At 35.5% G+C, this 14,778-nt stretch overlaps 1 protein-coding gene across 1 annotated transcript; it reads right to left on the bottom strand.

The window, feature by feature from the left end:
• Positions 1–686: 686 nt before the first annotated feature.
• On the bottom strand, positions 687–1,610 carry LOC131636446 (uncharacterized). The gene is made up of 2 exons (XM_058907055.1): positions 1,493–1,610; positions 687–1,006 (listed from the first exon to the last, which is right to left on the bottom strand). The coding sequence occupies exons 1-2, from the start codon at positions 1,596–1,598 to the stop codon at positions 687–689; spliced, it is 426 nt and encodes a 141-aa protein (XP_058763038.1). The 5' UTR covers positions 1,599–1,610.
• Positions 1,611–14,778: the final 13,168 nt, after the last annotated feature.

Raw genomic sequence — 14,778 nt, 5'->3', positions numbered from 1 at the left:
CTTCTTTAACCGGTGGAGAAGATACCGAGATATTAAAATTCATGTCATCATTTGGATATTGTTTGTATAGTTGAGGAATGATGAGTTTCCATTGAGGAATGATGAATTTCAAAAGAGTAACAGTTATGTTATTTTATGTTCTATTCTCCATGGAAAAACTATTTACAAAATTCTAATAGTGCCTTAATCACTATTAACATGTTCCCTTATTCTTTAAGCAGCTTTCCAAATTTCACTACACAGATTTGGCAAGGGAAATAATTTTATTGAATCATACTGTTTGTACAAATCTTAGGTGTGTACTTGACCAGTGGAATGCACTCCTACCAACGTGACAGTGTCAATCATCTCATTAACTTCATATGGAAAAGAACAATATTTGTTGTTTCTAGGTGTTTTATTCATTGTAGTTTTAGGAAAGTCACCATTTATGGCATGTAAGAGGATTTGATGGCCATGCCTCTTGAGTTATTTTATAAAAATGTCACTTGAACATCAGTTTGAGAGAGCTAATTTTTTAAATGGTTAACGCATTTCAATGAGTGGTTAATGGGTATATAAAGATTGGACAACTCATTAACCATCAACTCAACTTAATTAACAACAATCTCAGGTGTTACACTACATGTAGATTTGAACACTTGAAAACCAAAGTTAGTCACGTTTAAATTCATGGTTAATGAAATTCAGTAGATGATCAATGAGTTGCAACACTTAATATACATGCTATTAACCAAATCCAACAATTTATTGACCATGTGTGTGAACTGGGTTAACCATTTAGAAAAATTGCAAAAGAAGAGAGAATTTGAAATTAACCCCACAACGATAGTAAAAAAAACAAACCTTAAAAACTGGATACCTTGGAGAAATGATATAGAAGCAGGAGTCACTGTACTGACTCTAGGATCAGGAGGGTCTTCTCTTTGGATGATTAAGCCACTAGCCAGAGCTGGATTGCTGTCAATAATTGCCACACTCAACTGCTTTGTCATTGGCATGCTAGCTGGAAAAAACAAGATGATTGGACAGATTTGTTGCTTTAATAACCTTTTACATCATAAGTAATACTCCTAAGCATCATAATCATAAAGGTTGAATGAATGAACATTGAAACATTTGATTACTTCTAACATGGTTAAAAGTTTAAACCAACTACAAGCTCATTTTGCTTAGCATAATCTTTAAACGATGGGAGAACGGTATCGAAATTGCCATGCCTTTCTCTTAATAATAATGAAACACATTCTCAAATATTTCATGGTTTCGGAATGTGAAACTATTCAATGGTTTGTACACCCAAGAAAGGTGGTAACTAGGTGCAGATTAACAAGGTTAAACTTTGATGACGATGTGATTATTTCAGGATATTAGGCAAATCATACCTAGCTAAAACAATATATTCCAATGACTTAGTAGATGATGGCATGATACTACATATTGCAGTCTAGAAAAAATATGACTCCGACATACACCCATAGCAAGAAGATACCTAAGAAACAAGCTAAAGACATGCCAACCATGCCTCCTCCAACAATAGCAATATCATATTCTGGAATAACTTCACTAATAATTGGCTTCTTCTCATGCTCCTTCATATTTTCAAGAATGCAAATTATACAGCCATTTGTCGCGGGGAAAAATCGTTGTCTTTTATCGGGATGAGACACCTGATGCCTTCTTTGGGCTCGAGTGCTCAAAAAATGATTTTTCTTTTGTACGGACCAAACTTTTTATTGTTTCCAAAAGAGGAAAAGGAAAAAAGTTGCAATAACCTTAAAAGTGGGGGAGAGATCTTGGGTAAGAGGGTTGGTTATACGAAGGGAAGGTATTAGCACCCAACGTATCTATAGTACTCTATAGGTTTCTTCGTTTTGTTTATTCCATTCTTGAGAGGTTCTTGTGAAATAGGTGGGACCTAAGGTGTTTGTTTGATTATGCTCGCAAAGATCATCGCGATCCTCTGCATACATATCCCTTAGAGGGAATCAGAGCATCTGTAGCTCGGGGTCTACGGGTGCTAAGGTTTGAGTGGTTTTTTTTGTTTTATTTTGCTCGCCAAGGATCGACCTTGTGCCTACGTATTCTCAAAGGGATGTTGAGAAAGTCAGAGCAATCGTAGTTCCCACTTATGCTAGTGGAAGCAAAGGATAAGAGACAAATGTCATCTAAATGTTTGATGTATCTAATCTATATCATCACATACATCTGTTTGATTTTTTGTTTGAAAATCTTTTCATTATAAGCCCGGGGCCATGCCACTTAGGGTGCTTAGAATGATAAAGATGTTTTTGTTGTTTAACCAACCTTGTGGCAAAAGTTTCAATGAAGTCAGCCTTGTGACAAAAACTTTGATTAATCAGCCAGCCTTGTGGCAAAAGTTTCAATGAAGTCAGCCTTGTGACAAAAACTTTAATTAATCAGCCAGTATGGTGGCAAAACGGTTTGATTGATTAGCCAGCCTTGTGGCAAAAAAGAGTTTGATTGATTAGCCAGCCTCGTGGCAAAAAAGAGTTTGATTTGATTGATTGTTTGTGATGATATAGAAGAGATACTCCTATCATAGAGATGATAAATGTCTAATCTCCTAGGGTATTTGATTTGGATATTGGGGATGCTTATAAGAAGCCCGTGGGTCCTTGTACGAAGCCCAAGAGGAGGCTATCCGAGGGTCCTTGCATTGTAAGCCCAAGAGGAGGCTATGGGAGGGACAATCCAGGGTCCTTGCATTGTAAGCCCAAGAGGAGGCTATAGGAGGGTCACTCGTTTGTACAAAGCCCAAGGGGAGGCATGGTATAGTTGGTTTGAGCTCTTAGAGCGATTTCACCGGGAAACCATACTCTATGTCCTAACCTAAACTAGTGGAGATTCTTTGCACGAAGCCCAATAGGAGGCTATGGGGAACCTAGTGTTGTACTAAGTTGAACAAGCACACATATCACACATATGAACAAGCATGAACAAGTATGAACAAACATGAACAGGTATGAAAAAATATATATATGACAAAGTGTGTGTATATAATGGAGTTTATGAAGGAAATATACCTGTAAGCATGATCCATTTGTATATACGGGGGCTCGGGACTTATACTCGGGGAAAAGTCCACTTGAGTTTACTCAAAGCTATGTAAACAGGTATTCACAAAAGGGCTTGGGACTTATACCTACATGGAGGCCCGTGGTATATTTTTGAGAAGATTTAAAGAAACCTTCATTTTTGGTTTGTTATTCAAAGTTAAAAATCAAATTGATCGAGATATGTACAAAACGGTGGGTGTACAAAAAGGCGTACAATGAAATACCTAATTTCATGTACTGGGATGGGTATGTACAAAAGGGCTTGGGACTTATACCTACGTGGAGGCCCGTGTTTTATTTACAAAACATGGTTGATTGTTTTATTAACAGAACGCGAGGTTTCGCTTTTGAAAAAACTGTTTGAAGATTTGTTTTGAAAAGTTTATTTGTTTTGAAGACTGTATAAAAAGAAAAGAAATGGGACTTACACTCTCTAATATTCGAGAGGCCCCACTTCGTTTTGAAAATCATTTGATTAGTCAAAAAGATTTAATCAAAAAGAAATGGTTTATCGTTTTGAAAAGAATCGCGATCGCTCGTTTTAAAACGATTTGAATATGAAAGAAATCAACTTAATTAAGTTTAAAACAAGTTTTAATGCTTAATTAAGACCTAAGTGATTAGGGTTTGATCACAAAATATTTACAAGTAATTAAGTTTGAAAAATCAAATGAAAAAAAACAAATTTTAAAGTATTAAAAATACTTAAAAATATGTCATTTTAAACTTAATTAAAATGTATTAAATTAATATTTTTTTTGTGATTTTTTTTGGATGTTCTTAAAATATACCTATTAAATAAGAAGTGTAAAAAAAATGAAGTGAAAATGATGAATTTTGATTGGTTAAATAATTAATTGAAGTTGTAAAGAAATTGAAGAAAAATAAGTGATAAAAAATTGGTTTTGTCTCCACAAGGGTTTGAACCCACGCCCTCATGCTTGCCAATCAAAACAATGACCAACTGAGCCACGCTTGTGGCTTATAACATATACGCCTTCATTTAATTATATTTTGAAATTGATATTTGAAATTTCTGAACCAAAAAACGCGCCAAGAACACAATCCCAACTGAAATTTGAAAATCTCTAAAACCGTGTTGTTTTGATCAAGTGAATAGCCTATCTTGCTCGATTTTTCACCAGGAACATGATGGTACCATTTAATTTCATTTATTTTTGCTCTAAGATGATTAATTCTCTGATGAACATGAAGAACCCTAATATGACAAATCATTGTGAAATCGTGTATGATCATGATATGATGCAATTGATTGAGGGTTAATGATCCATATGTATGCAGAAACATGATGGCAAAGCAATATTTCATTTATGATGCGTGCAAATATGAGTTTGAAGTTCAAGAGCTCTTACCTCAAAAACGGCAAAGCTGGAAATCGAATTTGAGCCTGGAGGTGTTACAGATGTTGTTGCTCAATCTGGACAGCTTCAATGAACCTTATAGAACATGTCTGGATGCTTGGAGTGAATTGAAAACCTCTTGATCACCTTGTGGTACCCGAACTGCAGTTTAGCTCAAGTGAGGATCAAGCTAGTTGATTTTGATGTTTCAGATCATGTATGATGGTTGGAACAGTTCATGTGATGTATATGGAGTGTGTTTGGATGATTAACTTGGACAGATATGGCCTGGTATGAGAATTGATATGTTAAGGCTCATTTTATGCAAATATGGGAAGTGAGGTAGTGATTCTGAGTTTTAGGTGTTTTTGGGGTGTATGGATGGATCAAACACATTCCATATGATGTTTGTGGCTTGTGGGAAGCATCACTTGGCTCAGAACTTGCAAGGTTTAGAGGTTGAGTTTTCTACCTCTTTGAAAACCATGAAACTTGCATTCTAAGAAAGGAAGAGAAAACCTATGTTTATGAGGTTTTGGTGTGAGTTTGAAGATGATTTGAACCTCTATTTATAGGCCAAGGATTCTGAATGAAGAGCTTTGCAACTTGCTTCAAGAAGTGATGATTTGGCTTAAGAGATAAAATGGAATCTTTCACATTAAATGCAAATGGTTAAAGTAACTAAACCATGGTTATTTTGGCCAAGCTTCTTATCTCTTTCCTATCTGATCTTAAACCAGAAAATATCTCTCAATCATTGCTTTGGTGTGTCATCACTTGAATTATAGGTCATGTAGTCTTGAAACTTAGTGAAAAATGGTGAAAATTCAAGTGAAAATGATCACTAATATCAAAATTCAAAACCATGGCTACACTCCATATTTTTTCATGCTCTTGGTCATTTTGGAAAGCTCATATTACACACTTCAAAACCCTAGTTGAAAGTTTCTTCAAGACCTTTAAGGAAATGGGTGAAAAAGATCCATGAACTTTGAAGAAAATGAGATTTCAAATGAAGTTTTCAAAAAGTACCAACTTTGAAGCACCATATCTCTTAAATGGTTGATCTTATGGAAAAAATTTATATGTGTCAAAGTTGTTTATTGGATCAAAATCTACAACTTTCATGTTGGAAGTTTTTTTCAGTTTGTAGGTGAAATTTTGAGAAATTCCCTTCCAAAGTTTGGAAAAAACCATTGAAAAACACTTGGAAATTTTTCTAAGTATGAAAAGTCAAACTTTTGACTTTTGATTCTTGATTGATTTTCTTGATTTTTCTTGATCAAATGACTTCTCATATCATATATTGATGATTCAAAACTTCAAAAGTCATGGTTGACCAAAATTCCCCAAAAGTCAATGGTGATCTTATACAGTGGACTTTTTCAAACGAATCGCGTTTCTGGAGATTTCAAATGAAACAGGCTATCCTCATCAAATGAATGGTATGAATGGATCATATTGAGGTATTAGAGGATATTGAATCATAGTTTGAGTTATGACACCATGTCCTGATTAAAAAGGCAGTTGTTCAGTGAATTAGGTCAAAAAACCCTAATTGTCAACCAGATGAAATTGATGACTGTGGATCTTGAATTGAGGTACAATTTCCATTGTATATTGTCATAGGGATTATTTGAAGATGATTGAAACCTTTGATTGACTTCCTGGGGATTTTTAGGGTTTCCCAAATGTGATCCCTGATTTCAGTCCTTGATAGTTCAAAAACCCTGATCTGAGGATTTGTCTGATCAGTCTTTGTATAGGAGATGTTCTGAGCCAATGGATTAGGTCAAAATGATGCACTTGGGGTCTTGAGGTCATGTCCCAAGTCTTTAGGTCAAATCCTGAGCAAAAGTCAGGAGTATGCTGTCTTCAGTCAAAACCCTAATTCAGTCGATTCAAAGCTGTTGAGTTTGTTGAAATGAATCTTTGAGGACCAAATGTTGATTGTTGATGAAGATAATTCATTTGAAATGAAGGGAGAACAAAACCCTAATTGATTGTTACTTGTACTGATGAGTGATTTCTTGATTAAATCCTGCTGAGTCACAAGTAGCAAACACAAGCTATGCAGTTTGTTAGAGATGCAAATGATGCATATGCAGATGATATGAGGTGGTATCTTAGGTCAAAAATTGGGGTATGACAGATGCCCCTATTTAAGTTTCTTCAACCTGAGACATGAAGATTGAAAATCTTTGTTTTGATAGGGTGGAAGAGACTTAAATATCAGAAGACGCGAATTTTGGACCTAAGATACCAAAATTGCGAGTGATGCAAGGATATCTTTACCGAGGGATATCAAAAACTGACTCCACTGGGGAAAAGAGATTGGGAAGGATGCCTCAATCTGTTTTAAGGAAGAGAATCCATTTTTGTTCTTTTTCGGGAAAGCAAGTGTATGCTTCACCGGGGAATGATAGCTTTGTAAGAAAAGCTTACCTATCAACATTATCGACTATCAGCATGGGGATAGACTTGTTTAATAATGCGAAGGTGAAAGGTATGAAACTGTGTTACCGACTATCAGCATGGTGATAGACTTGACAAGGTAAAAAGAGTTTCAAAGGTTTGGTTAATATTACCGACTATCAGCCTTGTGATAGACATGTTTAATAATATAACCAGAACAAAAGATTACCGACTACCAGCCTTGTGATAGTGGTTCTGAAGACATGATCAATTATCAGCCAAGTGATAAAATGATCTTGGAGACTTTGCTAGGGAAATTACCGGTTATTCAGCCTTGTGGACAGTAATAAGTCCCTGATCGCCAAATGATCTTCATGATTGATTTCCTTGAGAGGAAAAGTCTTTTGGAAGAGACACAAGCTGCTCAGATGATAAGGCTATTGCTTATTGTCTGTTTTTTCTTGACTCTATTTGGAGAATCGGAATTTGAATCTTTGGTAAAGACAAAGTTCTAACCAAGAATGAATTGGAAAGAAATAGTCAAACAAGACTTTGTACCCATGAGGAATGAACTCAACTGGGGATTTTCTCCTTTGTTTTTTAGAGGAGAAACTAAAGCAACCTTCTTCCACGAGGAATGATCTCAGTGGGGAACTGGAGAAAGAAGATGTTCTTTCTGCTTATGGGTGACAATCTATTGGAGAGATGACACGCCCATACCTGTTTTTTTTTTTTTTTTTTTTTTTGAGGATAGATATATCCTGAACAAGTGATTTTGAAGCAAACATCGAAGAATGCAAGAATGCATAAATGATGCAAATGTGTATGAATGATGAATGTCATGAATGTAGCATGCATGCCGACAATAGTGACAGACAAAGAAGTATACTGGAAAGGGACCGACGTCGCAATACAACCAGATACTTGGCAAATGTTCTTCAACACGGTGCAGATAACACGGGTGATGAATGGTGTTGCATGTTTTAAACTTCTCTGGGGAAGATAAGCATCTTTACTGAGATGGAAGAGCTTCTTCACTGGAGATTGGAAATCATCGTCACTAGGGATAAAAGACCTTCTTCACTGGGGATAGAAGAGCTTATTCACCTCGAGGGGTAATTGCTTCAAGAATTCTTTTGACTTTTGATTCTTGATTGATTTTCTTGATTTTTCTTGATCAAATGACTTCTCATATCATATATTGATGATTCAAAACTTCAAAAGTCATGGTTGACCAAAATTCCCCAAAAGTCAATGGTGATCTTGTACAGTTGACTTTTTTAGACGAATCGCGTTTCTGGAGATTTCAAATGAAACAGGCTATCCTCATCAAATGAATAGTATGAATGGATCATATTGAAGCATTAGAGGATATTGAATCATGATTTGAGTTGTGGCACCATGTCCTGATTAAAAAGTCAGTTGTTCAGTGAATTAGGTCAAAAAACCCTAATTGTCGACCTGATGAAATTGATGCCTGTAGGTCTTGAATTGAGATACAATTTCCATTGTATATTGTCATAGGGATTATTTGAGGATGATTGAAACCTTTGATTGACTTCCTGGGGATTTTTAGGGTTTCCCAAATGTGATCCCTGATTTCAGTCCCTGATAGTTCAAAAACCCTGATCTGAGGATTTGTCTGATCAGTCTTTGTATAGGAGATGTTCTGAGCCAATGGATTAGGTCAAAATGATGCACTTGGGGTCTTGAGGTCATGTCCCAAGTCTTTAGGTCAAATCCTGAGCAAAAGTCAGGAGTATGCTGTCTTCAGTCAAAACCCTAATTCAGTCGATTCAAAGCTGTTGAGTTTGTTGAAATGAATCTCTGAGGACCAAATGTTGATTGTTGATGAAGATAATTCATTTGAAATGAAGGGAGAACAAAACCCTAATTGATTGTTGCTTGTACTGATGAGTGATTTCTTGATTAAATCCTGCTGAGTCACAAGTAGCAAACACAAGCTATGCAGTTTGTTAGAGATGCAAATGATGCATATGCAGATGATATGAGGTGGTATCTTAGGTCAAAAATTGGGGTATGACACCATTAAAATAGTATGGATGAAGAAATGACGATAGACAAGGATTGTTAACAGGTATGACTTCACCGGCTTCCAGAACATCAATGATTAAATCTAATTTTATTGTGGACCATGTATGATATCGAATTATGAAGTGAACCTAAATATGAAATCAAAAATAAGTATTATTAGTGCTATAAAAAACATTGAATGCAAAAGAAATATCAGTCCTTGTTTTGGTGGATTCGTGGAATATATGAAATGGATATTAAACATTGCTGATAGGTTACATAGAAATGTACCTAGAGTAATTATAAGATCCATTTGTGAACGTTTTTCTGCTTCTGAATTGGATAGCTCCTTTTCATCTTGCTTTGGGGGTGTCGGCGTAGCCTCTAACTCACTGTCGCTGCAGTTCAACAATTAACTTTAAGAAACTTAGAATAACATAAGTGTCAACAAGCAAACCCAGTGTGGCTCACCAAACTTTACCACTAACTTTGAGTAACTGCATATTTTCTATCACCTGAGTGGATGGATCAAACTAAATATGTAGTCAGTGGAATCAAGACGCTTCGTACTACCATTAGTTAGAATTTCTACCAACACTAAAGAATCCCTAACATCTTGTTACCAAGAGAACAATCAAAACATGGTTACCATTGAATCACTAAGTACTGAATCAGTCGGCACAGACAGAAGAAGTCATAAACACTCAACATAAACCCAAATCAACAAGTTAAGCTAAACAGAAAACAACCAAAAAGAAATAAAAGCACAGATCATCAAAATTCCATTTAACCATACACTTCAATCCACAATCTTTCATACCTATCATTAATTCCATTATTATGACAAAAATTGAGAACCCTCAATCTCTCATACAAAGTCTCGATTTTTAAACTGGTTTTGGTTTTACCTATTGAAACAAGGTGATGCTACAAAACAGTAACAATATTAGCAGTATAACAACAATGAATTGATAAATTAAAACTAAAAAAAAATATGTTCATGCAGACTAAGTGTAGTAGGTATTCTTTCAATCATAATATTATAGTTCACATACACCAAGCTGGAAAATAAAAAGAAACCTCGCCAACAAGACAAATCAAATCCCCAACAAGTAAGCTTTATGACAAGACAAATAATTTACTGTCACTTTGAGAATTGTTTTCAATATACATATGCTGCTAGTAAGAAATAAAGCCTAGAGAGAGACCTGAGAGTGTTTATCATCAGCACTTAGATCGACAAAAGATTCTGGATCACTGCCTCCTAAAGAAGAACATCTTCCCCAACTTTCTCTAGTTGAGCTTGTATATGAGCAACAATCATCAATCTGGCCATTTAGCTTACCCTATAAAATCATTCATGGTATAGTTCAAGTAAAGGAATATCCTAAATGGACCATTTATTAATTTCAGAGACGGTTATATAAAGATGACCTGCACATTAGCGGCTTCATCATGGACAATTCCATCGATTTTGTTCGTAGTATCTTCTTCAAACAAAGGCTCCTGTGTTACAAGCAATGGATAAACTAAACAGAACAAGGTGTTTTGAAGAAAATAATGGAGACAAAAGGTTAAGGCACCCTACTGCATCATCCAGTGGAGCTGCTTCTGAAAGAAGTTCGGTAACTGGTTTTGTCGCAGATATTGTTGGAAATGCAGAAGATGAACTTGCAGCTTCAGTAGTTGCAGACCGCAGACTAGAGAGAATCTCATATAATACGCTCTAGCATGAAAAGAAAAAAGTAAAAGAGCAAATTAGTTTCTGTAGTATCATTTATATTTCAAGACAATGAAATATAAAAGCTAAATACCTCATCCACACCGGAACCGAGTTTTAAATCCCCCAAATCATAATATTTCTCGAGCTTTTCCGCAATAGAAACTTGAGGAGGACGGAGGACATTGTAGAAGAAAATGGAAACTGAATCATAAAAGAATTGTGGTCGAGAAGAGTTGCTATCAAAGAGAAAAAATGCAAATTGCTTTTAGAAAGTATCAAGCTCAAACATTTTGTAAAACTAATACCGCATATGACTCAGAGATGAGATCGGAGTGGTGTGGCTGAATGAATTTGTCATCACTTGCATGTCCAAATAAAACGGGAATGAATGTCTTCGGTGCAACCTGTAGGCTTTAAAAGTGTTAATTTAAGATAAAAATGGACTTGAAAAGATATTCGCTTATCCAGAAAAATAAAAGCCTATCATGCTCAGATTTCATCGTAAAAACAATAAATGATCAATGAAAGTTTGCATAATTGCATTCATAATTTTTTTGTACTTTAAAAAAGACAAACAATTAATACTTACCAGAACACAGTTCAGTTTCATAATATCAAACTTTGCCTTCTTCTCGATAACCCGCCGCATGTATTGTATAGCCATTTTAACCTAATTGGGGAGAAAATGCAGCCAAATATCTGACTCAATAAATGTACTAAACAATTTCCTAATAAAAAGAAGAACCGTAACTATAACAAGAAAACCTAGATTCAAAACAAAATCTTAATCAAAATTAATTCCAGTCTTCAATCCTAGGGTTTCCTGCTACTTTACTTTTCCATCTTAACAAAAGGGAAATTACTAGAACCCGCAGATACACCAAGTCCTAGAAGCTAGAGCGTAGAACAATTTAACCTACAACAATGTAAGTTTGTGACAAGTTAGAAAAAACACGGTTTTCAAACTAAATCTCTATGTAAAAGAAAGTAATAACATGTACTTACTTCAAGAACTTTGTCCAGTACATCCGTGTCCAATATGTCTGGTTTGAATCCAACACCATTTCCAGTTATATGATGAGGACCTGTATATATGGATAACATCAGAATCTGCGATGACTATATTCATTACTTTCCACCCTTATTTTAACCGCCTTTTACATCTATATTTCATATAAATCACTTCACCGATGTCAAAAATGACTAAGAAATGAACAATGATATTTAACAGGTTTACCACCATTGAGCACATTACTTTCAGATGGCTCCACTCCATATATATGATAAGATTGAAAACAATTCAAAGTATTCATTAAGAGTATCTAACAGAACACTCTTTAGTTTGTAATTTTAATTGTGATATGAAGAAAATCACCTAAACATTGGGGTTTTGGGATTTAAGATACTGTCCAACCCCAGAAACAGTGCCGCCGCTACCTATTCCCATAACAAGTATGTCCACTTGCCCGTTCGTACCCGCCGCCGCTTGGAACTGATCCTGTAAATCTATTCTTCCCCAAGTTTCTGTTAACACAAAAAAGAAGAACATAAAAAGAAGAACTTAAATTATACTTCATTCATTTCATCACCACATACCACAATAACCATCAATTTCTTCAACTTCTTCTCCCAGAAGCCACATCACCACGAGATATATAAGCGCTTATAACAACAGTCCACACAACAACATTACTCTCACGCATTTCACCAAACACTTTATAAGCATCTTCAATACAACCCTTTGCCGAGTTCATATCAATCAACGAAGTAGCCATAAAGGAATTCGACTTAAAACAGCACTTCGTAGCACCACAATGAACTTCTTCACCTTCTACAAATCCTTTCGACTTTGCACACGACTCAATGATCATCAGAAACGTGAAGCAATTCGGCATCACCGCCGTCACGATGAAGTTTGTTTTGGGTTATTTGGTTGGGGAGTTTGATCAAACAGCTTCAGCTTCGTTGTCGTCACTGTGAAATGAGAGATGGTTTCCTCTCAAACTTCTTCAGCTTCGTTTTCGTCACTGTTAAATGAGCGATGGTTTCTTCTCAAACTTCTTCAGCTTCGTTGTCGGTGGTGAACCACGATGCTAAACTGTGAAATGAGCGAAAAGTTTTGGTGAGAAGAGTTTCCGTGAAAAAGGTTTATGTGAAATGCGATGAATATGGGGTTTAGAACATTGTGCGATGAATCTGGGTTTAGAACAGTGTGCGATGAATCTGGATTATTTTATTCACACTATTTGTTACTATGTCAATTAATATGTTTAAATTATGTTATTTATCTAATAAATTTAGACTCATTAATATTCATTCATTAATTTATTAGTAATGTTTAAATTATCTATTAGTATTTAGTATGTCATATATATTAAATATTTTAAGTTATAAAATTAAATAATTTTTTTTAGTTTATATAATTTACACCCGTTTTTTTAGTTTAAAGGGAGTAATTGAGATTTGATTATGATAATATTTTTAATTTAAACCCGTTTTTAAAAAATAGGGTGTATATTGTACCCTGATAATACTTAAAATAACACTTTATTTACAAAAGTGCCACCGCATTTCTCATTTACACCCGTTTTTAGTATATTGGGTGTAAATTTTAAAATTATATTGTTCTTTTTCCATTAGTGGTTCTATCTACTTCAATGGTTTATGCTTCTTTATAATTGTTTGCAATTATGAATTACAACAAAATGGACCTGCACTGCTGATTGATTTTCTAGGAATCTAGAAATGTTGATATCTTCTGCCTGATCATCGGTAACAGTTTATTTTCTCGCGGTCTTTTTTGCTAGTTTGAGAGTAGAGTTTGGAGGGGTTGTTGGTGTTTACTGCTTATGCATAAATAAACAGGAGTTTTTTTGTGTTTAATTTTATAGGAACACTGTAAATCATGATGATATTTCCAGTCAAATTTGTTAGAACATATAAAACCAATTAAGGCGAATTAATGGAGAATTAGGTTCAATTGGAGAAGATGAAGTTTAGAGAATTGAGAGAAAAATAAGAGAAAGAGAGCAATTCAGGATGAGTAGAGAAATTGACATTAACTACAATATAGTAATGAGTCAATTATATACAACAAAGTTACAAATGATTGGAAACACTTAAAACAGAAAATAAAACTGCATAGCTTCACTGTAACCGGCTACACCAACGGAAGTGCCAAAAACAGTAGTTTCAACACACCACCTCACTTCAGTTGGTCCAAGTCCAATATGCTTAAGCTCATCTTTAGCCTCTTGAACTGGTCCAAGACAAGGAGATTAATCAGTTCTGCTTAATTTGTGTTGCATATGTACAATTAATAAATACTGAAGGACATGTTTGTTACAATTTAAAACATAATTTATATGTTTTGTTACATTATTTTGAAAAAATATAGTAGAAACATGACTGAATTTTTGCACAAACCAGTATATTGTAGAGTCATAACAAATTTTTTGCATAATCTAATAAAATACTATAGCATTCAAAAGTGCATAGAAAGTTAGAGAGAGAAACTCTCTCCTCTCTCTAGCTTAGCACTAGTTTGTCGTTTTCTTTTTCCAAGCATGGCGTGGCAGCGGAAGCAGAATAACACAAGGAATGGATGGACAATGGTGGAGAGGAACTTCAATGGGAAGGAAGGAACAGGAAGATGGGACGTGGCGAGGGGTGATTGTAGGAAACCGGAGGGAGCTCCAGTATCCACGTTCTTCGTGACGGAGTTTGGTAGCAGATGGAAGGCTAGGGATTTGCTCTTCGAGTTCAAGGAGTTGGGAGACATTGACGAAGTTGTTATCCCATCGAAAAGGGACAGGTTTGGTAGGAGGTATGGGTTTGTCCGTTTCTACAGCGTTGAGGATGAGAAGCTTATGGGGGTGAAGCTGGACAGTATGATATTAGATGGTAGAAAGCTGCATGCGAACCCTCCAAGATTTCAGCGTTCAGAGAAGGAGGCTTTCTCTTCGTCATGGAAGCCCGGAAAGGGAGGAAAGGAGGCTGTTAATGATAGAGTAGAGGCAGTGGTGCAAGAAAAGAGTGTAAGATGTTGGGTGGACAAGAGATCTTTTGCGGATGTTGTTCATAACCGTTATGGAAGGCACAATAGTGGCGCTGAGGTGAAGGGGTGTAAGTCTATTTTCTTCTCGGCGGACATAGAGGAAACTGA

This window comes from Vicia villosa, unplaced genomic scaffold (genome assembly GCF_029867415.1).
Source record: "Vicia villosa cultivar HV-30 ecotype Madison, WI unplaced genomic scaffold, Vvil1.0 ctg.001741F_1_1, whole genome shotgun sequence".
In the NCBI taxonomy this organism is placed as follows: Eukaryota; Viridiplantae; Streptophyta; class Magnoliopsida; order Fabales; family Fabaceae; genus Vicia; species Vicia villosa.
The sequence above is the reverse complement of the archived record's forward strand: the minus strand, read 5'-3'. Positions and strand labels throughout refer to the sequence as shown.

Excerpts from the sequence above, each read along its gene's own strand:
- LOC131636446 (XM_058907055.1), bottom strand. The coding sequence starts at position 1,598 with ATGAAGGAGCATGAGAAGAAGCCAATTATTAGTGAAGTTATTCCAGAA. Across the intron at positions 1,007-1,492 it reads GTCTTTAGCTTGTTTCTTAG|CTAGCATGCCAATGACAAAG; the intron begins GTATCTTCTTGC and ends TGTTTTTTCCAG.